Raw genomic sequence first — 18,819 nt, forward strand, 5'->3', positions numbered from 1 at the left:
AGATGCCAATGGATCTTCACTTCTTGTGGATCACAGCACCACAAGCCTAATTAGGAGCCCAGATTTTCTGAGGCAGAGCAATGCCTTAAACTGTGGTGAGGAAATAATAGCTTTTAATATCTAACTATAACAACGAGACAAAAATTCCAGAAAATAATATGGTGCCCTTAAGTGACAGAAAAGGATTTACCTTAAAAAATTAACCAGTGAATAGGCAGCAAAAGAAAAATTTTAAGATACAACAGAAGTTCCAGGGCGTGATTTGCTGCTCTGTTTCTCAATTCCAGGTTAACCAAGGGAGTTGTGCTGCCATAAACCAGTCAGGAATCTGGCCCACACTTTGGAGCAATTATATTATTAATATGCTAATACCTCATGCATATTAAAATGTCATAAAATATTGACTTAGATATGCAAGGTCTTATTGTCAATTATGATTAGCTCTCAAATTTTCTAATGAGTAGCAGTAACAATAATAACAATAAGCAGCTTGATTGAGGACAAGATGTCTGGAATATTTGGGTTTTTTATTTTAAATGATTTCATAACTGAAGTAAAATAATCTATAGCTCAAATGAAATCCCTCCCTTACTGGTAGACAAAACATCAAAATGCTTTAATAAAAATTATTATTAAAGCAGAATTTATTATAGAAGTATTTAAATGTCATTACTTTAAGAGCTCCTATTCCTTTCTGAGACTGATTTTTCTTAACAGTGTAATTTAATTAATCTTATATTTCCTTCACAGACAATATATTATTGGAGATGCTGGATATGAATCAGGTTCTAGAAGTGTACCATCAAACCTTTCTTACTTCCATACCTTCAGAAATAAGCAAAAAGATGTCCCAACACATCAGTATGAACCTTTAAAAAAATCACCTCCTTTGTTTTTCAGCCAGAAAATAGTGTCATCTTTCGCTATCCAGCACCTTTCCTAGAAGCTCAAAGTACACTATCCTGAGTAGAGTCTTTATTCTAGATAGAAATATGCTTAAAGAAGATTGTCCAGAGTTATATTCAGTTACAAACCTCTACTCTGACCTGCTCTTATGCTTCAGCCTCACAGAAAAACCAGGGGATTTTAGACAGTCACATTCCAGTCAAAGTTGATAAATTCAGCTTACCAAACAAGATGAATACTACCCAGTGTTTCTAAGATTAATCTTATTTTCTTTAGAGCTTTGGAGTCAACTGTTCAAAGTGCAGATGGCCAGCTGGTAGTTGTTCAGAGTAAAGATGCCCTCACTTTATTAATATAATATGTATATTGTCAGCTTAGCCATGCCTCCAGATTTCATCAAAGTAACTTAACATGCTGTGCATGAATTAGTCACTAATCTGTGCACATTTCCACTAATGAACCTTGTATTCCTTACATGAATCCCTCTGTTTCATGCCCCAGGGATCCTTATTTCCTTCTAAAACACCACCTAGTAACCCAACCTTTCGTGTATTAAACTTTGAACAGTGTCCTGACTCCAGTTTGTCTTTGTGAAATGAATATTTGCAAGCCTAGAACCAGGATGTCTTGCCTGCCTTTGTAACGCCAGCAAATCAGAAATGAAACATTTCAGACTGTTCATGCAAATCTCTCTCCTTTTCCTCGCCATAATGATGTTTATTCCCTTCTCTGACATATTTTTTTTGCACTGAATTACTCAGATGCTTTATTCACAGCTGCCTTACATGCTTCCCTCTGAAACCAGAGGCATCTAACTTCTGCTCAGCATGCCATACCTGAATTTTAACCTGAACCATTGAGGCCATTTTATACAGTAAGTACACTCCACTCCCACTCTATTTCCTCCTCAGATGGCCACTCCCATGCTGTTATGCATGTGGATCACCTCTCCTGCTGTTCTTGACCTGTGCAAAACACTAATTGGAAACTTTGTGCTGTGTTTGAAAACACTTTCATAGCTGAGAACTGCACAGTGGCCTGACAGGATGCACCAGCCCTCCACTGCCCAGTGGCAAACGCTCAGTGACCCATTAGGATCTATGGAGTTCTGTGTAACCCTGTAGTTATGTGCAAATGAATAAAAACTACCTTAGTAAATTCTGTGTTTCAGTGTAAAAATGATGGATTATCTAGTTTGAGTTCCACTAAGCCAGAGCAAAAAGGGTCAAGCAGAAAAGGTTAATATTCCTGAGCTTCTCCTGTTTAAACCTCCATAAAGGCTTCCTTTCCTTCTCTTCCTCAAACTCACTGAAATTTACTCAGCCCTAAATTAAAGATAATTTATATGATGCACCAAAGTAACTCCCTAAAATGTTAGAATTATTGCTAATAATATCTATAGTAATTTTTACAATAAAAGGCTAAATAAAATTAAATAAATGAAAGTATGAGCAAAGGTATACCTGGCATTAAAAAGTACATTGTAGCTGAAGGATTATTCTGAAGAACAGTTATGTCTCTCTTCCTTTTTAATTAGTGTCCTTGTATTTTTTAAAGGAATACACAATATAGATAACTTTAGCAGAGTGTGTACTGGGTGATGATTCAATTATTGTATTTATATTCTTGGTAAACCATAAAGAGTCTTTCTGGCTTTATGCCCTTTCCCATTAGGTGACAAAATTGCCTCATTCTTCTTCATTTCTAAAGAATGCCGTTGGTATGGGTAATTACCTCTGTCAGACAGAGCCCACAGCTTTGTCCTTGAGGCTCCTCTGCTCTGTGCCTGCAAAATATTTATTGTGGGCAAATGGCCATTTACATTTCAGACCTTGTCCAGATTTTCATCTCATGCTTTGACCAATTACTCACATGGACTTCTACTAGTTGTGGCAGTCCTGCCACTCCTTGGGCAGGGGCTGAGCCTGCCACAGGAATGCTGCTTGTTTGGCACCTGAACCTGAACACCAAGACTCATTTGACAAAGCAGTCAATCACAAGGAAAAGAACAGCTCTGTGACTGCAGTGCCTGCAGAATAAGGAGAACAGAAATTCCATTAAAACCCTTCATTCAGAGATTTAAAACTTGGCTGAAAGCATGGCTCTAGGTTAAGAGAAATATCCTCTCCCAGGCAGTCCTGCTCTGGCTTTAGAATTCCCCAGGGACTGCTCTGTTGTGTCTGTGTGTGTGATGCAGAGAGTGAGAATCACAGAATCATGGAATGGTTTGGGTTGGAAGGGACCTCAAAGACCATCTTGTTCCACCCCCTGCCATGGGCAGGGACACCTTCCACTAGCCCAGGTTGCTCCAAGCCCCCTCCAACATGGCCTGGGACCCTTCCAGGGATGGGGCAGCCACAGCTTCTCTGGGCAACCTGTGCCAGGGCCTCCCCACCCTCACAGGGAACAATTTGTTCCCAATATCTAATCTAAGAAGGGTAAGTTTTAGGAGAGCCTTCTTGCAACCTGGCACAACAGAGCAAACATATCCACACTTCATCCCTGTATTTCCCAGTATGTCTGAAAAGGCTGGAGTCTAAACTCATTATAGAAGGACCTGTCTGTGCCTGAATATCCTCATGGTAGTACCTTAAAAAGGGTCACCAAGAGTCGACCTGAAGGCAGGCTCAGGAATGCAGTGTCACAACACACCCAGGAGGAAAATATAAACCTTGAGCAGCTCACTCAGTGTTACATCAGGTGACAGAAAGCTCGGGGATTTTAAAGGGATCATCTGTCTTTAAAGACAGTGACCCAGCTTGCTGTTATTTGTTGGTGTGTTTGTCACTGAGGCTGTCAGTGGGAATATGTTTAGAAGGTTTTACTCATTGCAACCTATGGTGTCATTCAATGAAGCTCCACCATGTAATACACATATTCTTGGGGAGAGGATTACCTCACTTTTTAAAAAGAGAATTTCAGAGAAGCATTGCTAATAGTGAAGGCATTACAGTATACTTTTTGTTTTCAAAGAATTCACTAGAATCCTGTACCTCAAGCAGACCTGAGCCACAGCTTAGGGATGAGTATGCGAACATCAGGACATTCATATTTAATTTGGAGGAATGTTGTGCAGTCAAATTAGGTTTCTTCTTTCTTGCCTAAGTTAAACCAGCTTCTCTAAGTCTTTCCTTTGGTTTCAAACTCCATCAGTTCTCCATTTATCACTGCTGTTATATCAATTAACCAGCAATGGCTGAAGGACAGGGCCTTTCCTTAGTATTAATGAGTCACACGGTGAGTGTGCTAGAGAAGTGTCTGAAACGTGGCTGTTACAGCTGATAGAAGATGGAAATGGAAATCCACAGAGCTGGAGGCTTAAAGAAGATGGAGTTTAATTATTATATGCCTTATACATGTCTGGCAATCTGGTTGCTTGAATGATCAGTGATTCTGAACTCCATTCAGAATCTGTGTGAACTGGAGCAAAAATGTTCTAATAAATAAGTCATGGCTATTTGATTTTCTCTTCCTAGCTGACTAACATTGACAACACATAACGTGGTAAGTACTGCAAAACCTGTCCAAGAAACTGGGAGAATGCTGAGGAGGTTAACCCAGCCTGAACCCTGCTCTGCTTCACTGCCCAGCAAAATTGCCAACCAGTTAATGCAAACAACACAGGCATGTCAATGTGAGCAGTAGTTACAGCTATAATTGTAATCTGCACAACTAAAAATGTATTTGTGTGTTCAGAAGAATGGGATCACACCTAACTATTAGGATCCTGACTTCACTGGATTTTCCTGAATGGTAGAAAATTCATTTCAAACAAGTACCAGAGAACCAAAGATGTGATGAGCCTTTGTACAGACAAAAAAGATGCACCGAAAGAAACCTCTGTAATTTGATCATTCATTCTTACTGCACTGCAATTCAGGCCCTCAAAAAATACTTCCACATGCCCAGAGACTTCTGTCCTGTTGAGGGTATAGCTACAGAGAGCCCAAACATGCAAGCAGCACATTCAACCTTGACTTATAAAGCAAGACTATCCACCCCTGTTCTCTCAAGCATTTAGATAAAATAAACCTTCCACCCCTGGTGTGCAACTTTAGGCTCACCGAAGTCCCAGCTACACCACAAACCAGTGAGAAATCTCATTAGTCCAATATTTAAAGTCCAGAGTCAGTGACAGAAAACAAAGATCACCCTTTGTATCCACAGAACACAAAGGTACATTCTCAGGGAATCATTTTGCCTGTGAACCTGCTTCCTCTAGCCTGGAATCACCTGGATGTTCCTGCTCCTGTCCATTCACCAGAGCAAACTTGGATGAATGGCAACGTAAAAAGAAAATTTCAGAATCAATTCACAGGTTCAATAACTTTCAATCTCACCCTTGCCATGAGTGTTAATACCTGTATTTCTTCTGAGCACCCTAAGCCTGTATTTCAGGGGGATCTTCCAAAGATGTCAAAATTCTTTCTAATATTATCTTCTCTAAAAAATCCTTGTGACAGAATTCATCAACACAGAGGAGTCACCACATGACCAGAGCGGAAAAAACATTGAACAACAAAGAAGCAAAAAATATTCTGATAATATAAGAAAGAAATGTAAGAAAAAATACAATACAAAAAAGCATGCAAAAGAAGTGGTATATTTAGGAGTAGACAGGTTTAAGTGTAGCAGCTGAGAGGACCAAAGCAGCAGAAGGCATTTAATGGAAAGTGTCTAACTAAATGTGAAATAATGAAACCACCACCTAAACATCACCTGTATCACCTAAATGTCACCTGTACCATGTTCATCACATTCAGTTCATTCTTTTTCACACATAGCTCTTTGCATTGTTTCATCTTTAGTAACCACAAAAGGATTCAGGTGGAGGAAATATTTGAAGAATCAGCATGCAAGTGTTAAGGAAACTTCCCAGTGTGACCATTCACTGTCCCTGGCAGCCACAGTCCCACCCCTCACACTGTTCCTCAACACACCCAGAGCACAGTGTCCTTACTGTGCTTTGATTAATGGACACAAAGCTCTGTGCAACTTCTTTACATATTTTGGGAACCAATGCAAAAGTTGGGCAAGTATCTGAGGGAAAGCCACTCAAGGCAGCTGTTCCTTAGTTTGTTTTTACAATTGCCCAAAAACAGAGGCTGCAGAAAACTGGAAACTCCTTCCCAGGGGCTGGAAGGACCCTGCCAATAATGGGAAAGTAAAGGAGGGAAACAGCACTATCCAAAATGTCTCACCTTGCACAGGTCTCTGAATACAACGGTAATGCTATTTGTCACTAAGAGCAGGAGTTTGTTCTGAACAAGAACTGGCCAGATTTCCTACTTCTATGAATAGGAAAAGAAAATGTCCTTCTTCTAAGCAAAAAAAAGAAAAAAAAAAGAAAAAAAAAAAAAAACCACAAAAAAAAATACCACACACACAAAAAACTCCCACCCACTCCACTGACTGCTCTTTTGCCTGTCCAGTACATGTAGAAAAGAGTCACATTCCCCACTGGCTCAGGCTTTTCTGTTTCCTCCTAGTTTTGCTAGACACAAAAAGGTTGAATGCACACTTGGGGTCAGTAGCATGTTTAAATTATCCACACATGTTTTAAATCTGATCACAGAAAAGATCAGCCAGTCTGGAGCTGAGGATCTTCATCCCCAATTCAAGAGAAAACACAGAAGCAGATATGTTCCACTGAGCAGACCAATCCTGTCTTGGAAGATTCCTATTTAAGGCAGTGGCTGAAGGATGACACAAAGATACTTTTTCACAATAACTGCCAAAAGTTACCTATGCCTATAGCACAAGTTTAGCTGCAGGTAACCTGCCAGCATGAAGTTCTGAAAAAGTCAATTATGGGTCAGCAAAACTTGGTGTTTACCTATGAAAGTGTTGCTAAATCAGGATACATTTAGGATCTACCATGGAATCAAGAAGAGAAAACCAGTGTCATGGCTTATGATTAGTGAGTTTAATGGCAGTGAAACGGTCTGGTCATTGCCCTGCAGATAGAGAACCCTGGGAGGCAGCAGGCCCAGGAAGAGGAAATGTTCCTGTATGAACAATGCCAACATATTTATTGTCATGGGAGAGATCAGCAGTCCATTAATATAACTGTCAGTGAAAGCACTGTAATGACACACTTTGTGTTTGCATTTGTTCCTTGTGTCTGCCTCCAACAGATTTCTGTTATTTTAGAGCAGAGATTTTGCTTATTACTGTCTTGGAAAAAAAAAATGCTAAAAATGCCCATTTTACTCTGCTTGACAGTTCTACGAACAAATTTAATTTCTGCATGAGGAGCTTAAAAATAACTTCACTTAAATAAGCAAAAAGAGTAGTCTATGAAATTAAGCCCTTGTTTTATGTAAATGTCAAATAATTATATTAGGAATGCAAAAAATAAGCCATCAGCAGGAACACAAATGCTTAGAACAAGATTGGCATTATTATTTTCATAGCCAGTCTGATAAGAGGCAATTTTACAATAGCAAGAGATGCTGAGGCTCCCATGAAGTCTAATGACGAGGCTGATTTCTTACAAAAGTCTCAAGTATAATTATGTTTTAAAAATCTGAAGATGTAACAGGCAGACTTCACTCCTGTGTGCTCAGCAAAGCGTGCTTCTGCTAACACTGCTCTGACACACACATTTGAGGGAGATATAAAAGTGATTTGGAGGAGTTTCTTGCAAAATTATTCATTTTATCTCGTTCTTTTTTGACTTTTTGGAGGAAACAAAATGTAAAACAACTTCACTTTGCATCCTACTATTCCAATGTTTGGATCACAAACTAATAATTCTGTTTCCCGTGGTGTTGGTAAACCTCATGATCTGAGGCAATTGGTATGGTAATTTTATATATTTCTCCTTTTAAAACATTAAGATTATTAATTGGTTAGATATTAAACTGGGAAAATGTGTCCTGTGAAACCAGACCTTCCTTTCTTTCCTTGTGTAGTTTGGTTCCCTGTGTTGGATTGGCTTTCCTTCAAGCACAAACTATTCCTGCTAATTTATCAATGTTTTTATCTATGCTAATTTATCAGTGTTTGCCCTCAAGACATAACAGGAATTACCAGGGCACTGTTTGCACTACTGGCAATGAAATACACAAATTACTGAGGTGGGTCGTAGGAATACAGGTTACAAAGGGTGTAAGTTGAGAGTTTAGTTTACACCCAAACCCACCTTTCTACTTATGTCTTCCATTTTGCTTATAGGTCATGGATTCCTAAAACTTTTGGTTTTGCAAAGAAGTACCACAGAAAGAAATATTAGATGAAAAAATGGGCTAAATAAACATATTTTATCCCCCAATTTATTATGTTCCTAGCTACAGTCCTATGAAACCACATTAAAAATTCTGTATCAAAATACTACATCCTTAAAAAAGATACTCGGGGGAAAAGCAAACATTCACATCACCCTATTTTCTACATGAGCAGCACTGATCACCAGGCTCTGAAGACATTTATCCTTACAACGATGTGTCCAGTGTGTATGCACAGAAGGGAGTTGTGCCTATCCACTGACTGCAGAACAGACACATCAGCAGAAACCTTGTTAGGGTTTGTGTCTCAGTCCAGGTGATGACACGGGGTGAGAGCCCCACATTCCCAGACATTCCCAACGTGTTCATTTGCTGCAATATGTTTATGTCAAATGCACAGAGTAAAACACAGTGCTAATATTAATAATAAATTACACTGTCACGTGTGATCCTGTCAGCAGCGCTTGCAGCTCCAAATTAATTAAGAATTCCCCTTGATTAAGATCCCTGACCCCCATACCCAGGCAGGGCACTCCTGGCTGCCGGTGACTCAGGTGTGCAGAGCACTGGCGTTGGGTTTGTGGGCCTGAACTATCCAGGCTCTTGTCTATTGCTGTGTATGAGTAAACTTATCCATAGGTATCCAACAGGACCACTTTCATGCAACATTACCCCTGTGCTTAATCATTTATAGCACTGAAACATAATAGCACTCAGCGTTAAGAGAGTCTGGGTTGAGCCCACAATTTACCTCTACGACAGCAAAGCTTTAATTTTCTTCTGTCTTAATATAACTAACTAGTTATAAGGCTTTGGTTTGGGCTTTCTAAACCATTTTTCTTAACATTTACCCTGTATACCCTGTACATAAGTACTCAACTGTCTCTTCAAAACCTCGACTACCATATTCACTGCAAAAAAAAAACCACAAACAAACAACAAAAAACAAACCCCCCAAAATTGGAACTTGCACAGAAAGTAAGTTTTCTTTCAATAATTTAAACACACAGTATGTTTTACTTTACTGATTTCTATAGTTTCCACTGTTAAAATCAATTCTAAACCCAATGGAACTAACAGCCAGTGCACACAAATACTTACTGGTTTCAGTAGCTACAATAGTGATGTTGTGCCACGTACTCGTTTCTCTGTCCAGTGGTGTTGCCAAAGTTATTTTCCCATCTTCTGCATTGATGTTGAACTGTCTCTCAAGGTCAGTGTGGCGATCAATGGAAAACCTGCAAAACAGACATCCCTGTAATCTACTTAATGAAGTTGGTGTAATCCATACAGTCACAGGACAATTTAGGGAGCCCTCTGAGAGCTGCAGTTTTGTAGCCAAATGGATTGAGAAGCTTAAGAGCGCAATAATTTATAAGACAAAATGACAAACTGAGGCTAAAAAAACTTAATAATTATTGCCCAAGGAGTAATTAGCTGTATACCCAGTGTGAAGGTCATAAAATGCCCTCAGGTTCACTGGGTAAGATCTTTGAAAAACGGCGATGATCAAGAGTTAATTACATAATCCATCACATTTATTAGACAGTTTCTATGGTATTCCACAGTAAATGATGATAATTTCAACAGTAATGCATTAAGCACACAAAAGTGGTGGGCTTTGTGGTTATTGTAAAAAAAAAGCTGAATAATATTATTTTACCAACATATTTCAGATTAATGAAGCATGAACTATTCCCCGAGCACATTAGTTGGTTATGGTTCAAGCAGCTCCATGGGCAGAACGCAGTCAGTGAATCACCATTTTCCTATAAAACACTGCAAACGCTGAGGGGCTGATTGTTTTATGGATTGACATCACTGATTTTTAACAAAACAAGCTTCAGCTGACAGGTAGCCACAGTTTGCAAATGTGGGTGTCCAGGTAAATTATGCAGCCTAAACAGAGGCAGCCCGACAAGGCGACAGAGCTGTGGTAGGTTGGTCCAACGGTGCATTAAGCAGGATGATGATTTAAAGCTCAGAACTGGATCTCCAGGAAAGCTTTTATGTTTGTCCATTTTCACAGAGTCATTCTATTAGTGAATTATTTGCAAAAAGAAACTGAATGGCAAAATTGAGCCCTCAATTTTTAGACAAGGAGAGGTAGGGAACGAGGGAGCTCAGTGATAAACTATTGATACGGTTCAACAAAAATTGATTTCAAGGGGTTTTACTGAATCCTGATTGTGGATTTATATAAAAGCCTTTCAGGCCTTTGTGTCTGTGTATTACACAACTAACAGCATGCACTGACAGTTTTTACATCTGTTCTGCATTGTATCAAGGCATAATAGAGTGAGCTGGGATATCAGCCTGGATTACGTTATGGAGTGGTCAGAAAAGTGACTCAAGACTGTCGGTTTCTCATCACATTTCTACTTTTTGCAAGTACGCTGTTCAAATTCACTGATAAAAGAACAAGAGCATATTTTGCTACAGTGACAATGGCACAGTTATCTAAAAATCAGCTATTCCATTCTGGTTTATGCTTTATCATAAGCAATTTCCAAAAAAATTCTGATTCGGCTGTTCCTTTATGTGCTACAATAAACACATTCTGATGAACTCAATCTCACTCCAGCCTGACACAATTGATTTTAACAGACATAGCATTAGGATCTGATTTCAAAGCTTGGGATTATTGTGTTCTTTTTTTTTTTTTTTTTTTTAACTTCAGTGCCAGATATTTTCATATTTAGAATGAAAGTTACATCACAATTAGATTGCTTGTGCAATGCATTCTGCAAGACACGGCTCACTTTCAGAACCTTAGGTTCTAAATTATGAAAATTTATCAAAACGTTTAAAGATGTATTGCTAAAGATCAAGGGTAGTGCGATAACACTGTAAAGTCATTAACAACTTAAGAGTGAAAGCCTAGGAAATTTAACTAGGAAATGGGATTTTTTGGATATTTACTTGTTCTGGTTTTAAGTTCTGAGAAGAACTAGTTTCACTCAGTTAAAAATTACTAGTTTGTTAAGAAGAGTACCAGAAAAAAATGAAGTAAAATTACAAATATCTGTGCCTAAAACTTGGCACATGCATCTATATTTGGACATTTAAGTAAACTGATTGTGTAGTGAGCTCCACATACTCAGTGCTCAATGGTTTAATGGGAATTGTACTAAACTCAGCACTTCTGAAAATCAGGTCACCTGTGTGGAAGAATAAAGCTGTAGATGCCTAACTTCAGGCAATCATTTTTGAAAATGGATCTTAACCTTATTTTGATGTCTCCCTAGCTCCAATCAAAGTATTAAAAGTAAAATTCTGGTACTAGTGAAGTTAGTAAAAAATACCTTATAGCCTTTCACAGGTTTAAGATTTCACTCAAGAAAATACAGGAAAGACAGTTTTTAATGAGGACTCCTTAAAAAAGGTTGATTCCTATCTTTTACTTCTTGATTTTTATGTAATGACGCTGAAAGAACTCTACTGATATCAAACATTTATGAATTTTTTACAGTCTACAAACAAAATAAAATGTGAAATGCTTGTATGCTATTTAATGTTTAGTTGACCTGGTCTTGACATAAATTTTATTGAGAGAAGACACAGTTTTTCTCTAAGGATCAATCCTTCTTTAAATGTTCCTGTTGAAGTTATAGAACAGGGAGTGACACATTTGTGAGTTTATTATGTTGCATTTCATCTCATCCCAATAGTATTTATTCACAACACAATCCCAGCATTCAAGAGGAAATGTTTTTAAAATAAGTTACAAGTCTTTACAAGTCAACAAAGAGGTAAAACCCCTACCCTGGTTTTATTTGATAAATATTTGGTGCAAAACCAAAAAATTAAATCTGTACTGTCATAAACCTGGGAAAACTAATAGTTCATTTGCAGTTTCCTTTTCATGATAATGGTGTTGTAACTCTTTTTAATGGGAATGCATTGTCAGATCCATAAAACATACATAAAACATATATTACTCTAAAAATGAGAAAAGAACATCTTGGGAAATAATATCTTTGGAAATTGCCATAAAGCCAGCACAGGTTATTGGGAAGTTTGGGTTAGTTTATGAGTCTGCTATGGCAATTATAGGAACGACCCCACAGTGATTTAACAGAAGACTTAAACTGATTCTCAGTCCTGCTCCTGCACTGCTGCTGTTCTGACTTGATTTGATCTGCTCTTTATTTGCACCAATGTAAATATGAGCAGAAATCCTTTTTTGCTGCCCCTGCTGAGGTTGGAATCCCAGCACTGATACCCCAGCAGTGGTAAATCCCCATTGTTTATTAATGCCAGGCAGATGGGACATCTTACTTAGTGACAGATAAACACCTGCACCATTGGGGAGGCACAAAATGTTGTCTCTAGGTTTTCAAGGCCTGCTGTGAATTAAGAAAATGATCAACTGCTGCCAAAGATGAAATCTCTGCTGATATGGATGGGGAGAAGCTGCTACAGCAAAGCTTATCTCTCCACAAAGAGACACTGAGGGGCAGTGATTTATGGGGGGCAGATGCAGCATAGGAAGAAAGATTATTACTCATGGTTTTTGCTATGTGCTTGGATCATGCTTTATCCAAGATAATTTACTGCAGATAAATAGAACATAGTCAGAAAATAGCAGCAGAAACATGAAGTAAGTGCTACTGGAGTCTATAGTTGTGTGTTAAGGGAGAATGATCCCCCAAGGCTGATACTGCACCAGCAAAGCTCTGCACCCAGCTTAGCTAAACCCACTGAGTCCCTCTCCCAAGAGAGAGCCATGTGCTCCAGATGTGGTTCCAACACATGCTTCTGAAATGACAGGGCTAGAATAAGACAAACTACAGCCCATTTTTTACAATTATTAGCCAAATTTGTAAGTCCTTTCCACCATCAGGATTAAAAATGAGGAAGCCCTAAAGTGACATGCTCTGCAGAATGGCAATTAAGGATAAAGGAGAGATTTTGCTGCTTGGTTTTAAAAGAAACAGGTAAGGAAAAGTATCATAGAGTCATAGAACATCCTGACCCACGAGGATCATTTAATTCCAACTCCTGGCTCTTCACAGGACAGCCCCACAATCCCAACTATACACCTGCCTGTGAACCTCTGAGAGGCTCCACACCTTTAGATCAAGTGATGCAAAGATCAGACAACGTTCCATCTCTTCTAAGCAAGAATGAAAAACAAAGTGATGGTGTATTGCACAGAGATGAGGATGAACACACTTTTTGTTTCTTAAAAAAAACCACAGGAAATCACAGAATCACAGAATGGTCTGGGTTGGAAGGGACCTTAAAGATCATCTTATTCCAACCCCCTGCCCTGGGCAGGGACACCTCCCACTAGACCAAAAGACAGGTTTCTTACCAGGCTGTTGTTTAGAATAATTTTTCTGAATTCTTTAATGTTTTGTCCCATTACTTAATATTCATTCCCATGTTCAGAGATATTCAAGTTTCATTTCATTTATGGCACTGCAACACTCTTGAATTTACAGAGCTTTTTTGTATCAGACTCATGTAAAGCAGACGTGGTATTGGGAGCACACGAGGTGATTCATTTCTGTTTGTGCTGCCTGGGTTTTCATAACAAATAATACACAAAAGCTCTGTCTAACCAAAATATTGATAGAACAGATAGCTATTGAAAAATGTAATTTCCTTGAACTACAATTGGTTGTTGCCTCCCAAAATTCTGTTTTGAAGAAAAAAAGATACATTAAAAAAGGCCAGGCAACACTGAGCACTAAAACAGCCCATCATTTTTAGAACAGATTGGTTTAACTCTGTTTTTTTGAATTTTTAATTAAAGTTTAGCATTTTTGAAATTGTATCATAGAACATATACATAAAATTTACATCACATACATGATACAATAACAGAATAAACACTTGAAATGCACATTCCAATGAAAGAAAAAAAGGCTTCTATTTTTCTTAAAACCTGACACGTTCCTATTTTGTTCCAAATTGGAAAGAAAGTAATTGCATCTCTGCCCCCTATTTGTATCTGATGAATATTTTTTCTCCTTTAGTAGTAGAATTACTAATTTGAAATCCACTTTTTTTTGTCTTAAAATATTTTTTTATGCAAAGTCATGGGAAAAAAAAATTGGGCTTTCCAGAGCTCCCTCAGACAAAGACAAATTAATCAGGTGAGCAGACAAGAGCAAAAAAGTTGCATAGAAAATTGAGGTCTGTATATTTCTTAATTAGCTATTAAGCCAATACTGTGGGAAAAAATTAAATCTTCTAAAGTAGTGCATATGATTATTAAAAGAACATATAAATCATACTAATTGATTACCCTTTTGTTTAAATGTAAGGAATTTTGGCCAATTCTGTTTCATGTATGCCAAGTGTTTCTATATGACTTGATGAGTAACAACATTCTAAATTCAGTTTGCACACACGAAATATTTTTGCTTTTAAGAGTTTGAAAGTCTCTTGATTTATAAAACGATGAACAAATGGAAATCAAGTAAATTTTTAACTCAGTCCTCTTTTGGGGCTTGGACAGAACAAAGAGGCTCAATTTTAGGACACAGGTGGGCTTGTAGCTGGTCTAAATTATTAGGGGTTTGGGGCAGGACAAGAAAAGAATTCCAGGGCAACAGAACAAGAGTGGAAAAATAGCCAAGTTAAAACAGAAGCAGGAGTGAAGCCAGGCTGAGATGAGGAATAAATGGGACAGGATGAAGGGTTGAGGAGCCCAGGACCAAACCAAGAGTAAATCTGAGCAGGGTAGAGGGAAGGAACTAAGGTTAAACTGAAAGGGAAATTACTATTGAGCTGGAATAAAAGGAAGAAATCCAACTTTCTGTCCCTGTGTCTGCCTTCACACACCTTTCCAAGGCCCTTGGCTTTGCACCAGCAATGCAAGGCATTTTCCACAGACACCAGTGGTCAGCAGTAACAAAATAAGGGATGGAGCCACTGCTCCAGTTGTGACAGATCAAACTGCCCACTCTCTGTCACTGTTGTTTACAAATCTTAGTTAACACTGGGTTTAGCTAGTTCTGAAAGTCTGATTTAGAAATGAGAATCACAGAACACCCTGAGCTGGAAGGGACCCCCAAGGATCATCCAAGTCCAACTCCTGGCCCTGCACAGACACCCCAACAATCCCACCCTGTCCCTCAGGGCCTTGTCCAAACCCTCCTGGAGCTCTGGCAGCCTTGGGGCTGTGCCCACTGCCCTGGGGAGCCTGGGCAGTGCCCAACCAGCCTCTGGGGGAAGAACCTTGTCCTGAGATCCAACCTGACCCTGCCCTGACACAGCTCCAGCCCTTCCCTGGGTGCTGTCCCTGCTCACAGAGAGCAGAGATTGGAGCTGCCCCTCATGAGGAAGCTGCAAAGGGGGAGGAGAAAATGTGTGCTCGTCAAATGAGATAGAAACCAACAATCTGATGGAACTGGAATAACAGATTTTGTTCAAATTAAATCAAAAAGAGAAAAACATTGTAAACTGAAGACTCAAAAGTCATATGGGCATAATGATCTCTGAGTTTCTATCTTTAAAGCAGGAATGGGTTTAGACAAAAGGATACAAAATACATTTTGACGACCTTACAACTGCATGGCACAAACTCAGTATTGTTAGTGCAGACACTACAGGATTATTTAAATTCACTTCAGAGATTCACACTGATGATTCAACCCCATCCAACCTCATATTTCTCATAAGAAATGCTCACATTTCTCATTTTCATTGCATTCCTCTGTTTCATAAGACTACTCCTGTGGCAAGGAGCATTTGGGGGACTTTGAAAATGATCTGAACTGATAAACTTTAACACCATCGACCAAATCCTATATGAGTATTTTCAGAGAAACAGAACAGTGTCACAGAATGGGTAAGGGAAGCACACTTAGGACTCTGCCAGTAGTTTTTCCAAAGAGCACTTTAAAGCAGCACTACCTTATAGGGCTGGAAGACACGTCGGGGTCATGGGCCGTCACCTGACCAAGCACAGAGTTAAGAGCAGCATTTTCATGCACTTCCAGAAGGTAAGTAGGTGAGGAAAAGACTGGTGGCTCATCAGCATCCTCTACTACGATTTTTACCGTTGCTGTATCCTTGAAGGGGCCTCCGCTGATGAAGCGAGGATCGAGGTGGGTGTTGGCCGCCTCCACCTTCAGAGTATAGGATTTTTTGGTCTCAAAGTCCAGAGGCTGTTAAGAATGACAAAGATAAATGTCTTTTACTAATGGCCACAGAGAAAGAACCAGTGACTATAATGCTGATGGATGGGAGTTATGTGCATTTAAGCACGTTCAGTGAGTTTTAATGCAATCGCTTCCCACTCCCAGAAACCCAAACCTGCAGATTTTCTAGGCATGTATTGATATCTGTTTATTTATCAGCCTCAGAGAAAACAAAACTGTTTCCTTTCTTTTCACAAGAAATTTACTGAAATATTCTCTCTCCTGAATTATACCATTACAATTACATATCAGATAAATACTACAAATTCGTTGGTGATGGCATGACTTGCATAGTAATAATGCACTTGATCAGTGCTTTGGTAGTTGGAGATAAGAAAAAAAAATATACTAGCTCCACAAAGAATAAATATTTTATTACTTCCAGAACCATGTGAAAAATTCAAAGAACTAGCAATTACTATTGGTTGGACATGACAGGCATTATGTGGAAAAATGTAGAGCTAATCATATAAGAAACTACTTCAATATTATTGCACTTCAGGTTCCTCTGTATTTCAGTTTAGAGGGGTAAATGAGGTAGACATCTCTCAGGAATTTCTTAAAACTGTAGCAATTCCTACTACTGTATCTTTTTTTTTCTTTTTTTTCCCCAGAAACGGAATCTCAAAACCAATTACTTTATTCCATCAATATACCTGCCATGTCACCACTGTTTTTACTATTTTACAGTTCCATATTAAAGCATAAAAGATGAAAACACAGTGGATTTAAAGGAATGAAATACCAAATAAACCCCAAATCTGTGACACTTTTGAGTGTTAGACTTTTTCATTAGAGGAGATTCAAGTTTGTGTCTTGAAGCACACCAGTATATTCACTATATAATTCTCTTGTGTCTCACAACGATTCAAATTTCAAAGATGTAAATTGCCAAGCATTGGAAAGATATTAAGATTTGCATTATAATGTCCCAGGGATAAAAAAAAGAGGACATAGACATTCTGAATCTGCAATGCAAATACCAGCAAGAGCACAAACAGGAATCTTCAGGAAGTCTGTCAAAGCCTTCAATATGTATATGTTCAAATTCTGTTGATTTTTTCAGGTATGAATCAAGCTCTAATGGGATTTGCTCTCTCACACAAAGTCTAGTAAACATGAGAAAAACTTGCTTCTTTAGCAGCTCTTAAATTAGTGAGCTTTTGTAATTATGAATGGTGATTTACAAATCAGCATATTCACAAGTTCCCAATCATGGCTCCTGCAGCACTTTTTCCATTGCTTTTCATGTGCTTTACAGAAATGACAGCACCCCAATACATTTAGTCGTGCTTAATCAGAATATCATATTGAAAATTTACTCAGCATTGTCTGGAGCCCACGAGTTTATGCTCAAGAAAATCTGCTGGTGAACAGTCCCCTCCATACATCATCTACTGTAGTAGAACCAAAATTATTATTGCTGTCAAAATGAATATATGAAACAACATTATGCTGGAGACTCAGTTATGAAATAAAGCCAAGGGAACTGGGGCAAAAGGCTAATTGCCTTAGCTTACAAAAGAGGCCACAGCATACAGTAAACAACAGTAAGGAAGATCTGGGATGTATATCACAATTTTCTCTTTAGAAGAACAAATCTAAATTTAGATAAATATACATCAGCTTATTATAAATTTACAGTGCTGACCTAGTCACTGAGAAAAAGTTTTGACAGGCAATCTGCCTGACCTCTTTAATTACAGGTAAAATTGGACTATTAATTACCTGTACTCACTGGACTCTCTTTTTTTCAGTGGGATGTCATGGTTTGGGTTTTGTTTAATTTTGTTTTTTAAAAACAAAGATTCATTTAGAGTGCTCTGTGGTACTTAGTTAAAACTCTCTCTGCCAGCACTGTAAGTTATATTCATGTGCTTTTTTTGAACACAGCATGAGAAACAGCTTTTTTTATCCTTCCCCAGAAAATAATGACAACTAAATCTGCAATTAATGTTTTGCTGGCTTAGCTGGACAAGTTTTGTCCTAGATATGCTGTCTGTCCCCATATTCCTGTATATAATTGGGTAGCATTTCTGTTGTGTATGTGCAAATACCTCCCTTTACACACATCAAAACTGTACAAGCATAGAAAAGTTCACATAATTTTCTTTAGGGCCCAAATTTGACACTTTTTGTGTGAAACTACTGATCTCCTTGATAACATTCACTGAAATCCTTATTCATTGAGTGTTGAGAGTTCAACATGAGAAAAGGTGGAAAACTAAGCCTCTCACACATCAGGCAGTTTAAGTAATTCCCCATGATTTACTTTTTCCCATAACAGCTATGCAGAAAACCAAATCATTGAGAAAAGGTATTTGATGAAAACTCAGCCAAGATTTTATGGAAGTTTACACCACCCCCAAAGCCAAATCTAATCTATTCTTCTGCTTTGACCCCATGGAAGCCCAGATAAGATTAACACATTCCCAGCATCCCTGGATGTCTCCCCAGTCGTCACCTAAATGAGAAGTGTGAGGGACGTGGCCAATACACCCCTTTTTCATCACTTCTCTGGCCTG

The 18,819-nt window shown here is 38.5% G+C and overlaps 1 protein-coding gene across 3 annotated transcripts in view; it reads right to left on the bottom strand.

Annotated features, from left to right (window-relative positions):
- CDH8 (cadherin 8) overlaps positions 1–18,819 on the bottom strand; it is a 153,614-nt gene that overhangs the window by 43,699 nt on the left and 91,096 nt on the right. For all 3 annotated transcript variants that reach the window (XM_064671266.1, XM_064671267.1, XM_064671268.1), the window contains 2 exons: positions 16,008–16,261; positions 9,237–9,373 (listed from right to left, as the gene is read on the bottom strand). In XM_064671266.1, coding sequence (XP_064527336.1) covers positions 9,237–9,373; positions 16,008–16,261 — 391 coding nt within the window. The remainder of the gene's footprint in view (positions 1–9,236; positions 9,374–16,007; positions 16,262–18,819) is intronic.

This window comes from Pseudopipra pipra, chromosome 14 (assembly GCF_036250125.1).
Source record: "Pseudopipra pipra isolate bDixPip1 chromosome 14, bDixPip1.hap1, whole genome shotgun sequence".
In the NCBI taxonomy this organism is placed as follows: Eukaryota; Metazoa; Chordata; class Aves; order Passeriformes; family Pipridae; genus Pseudopipra; species Pseudopipra pipra.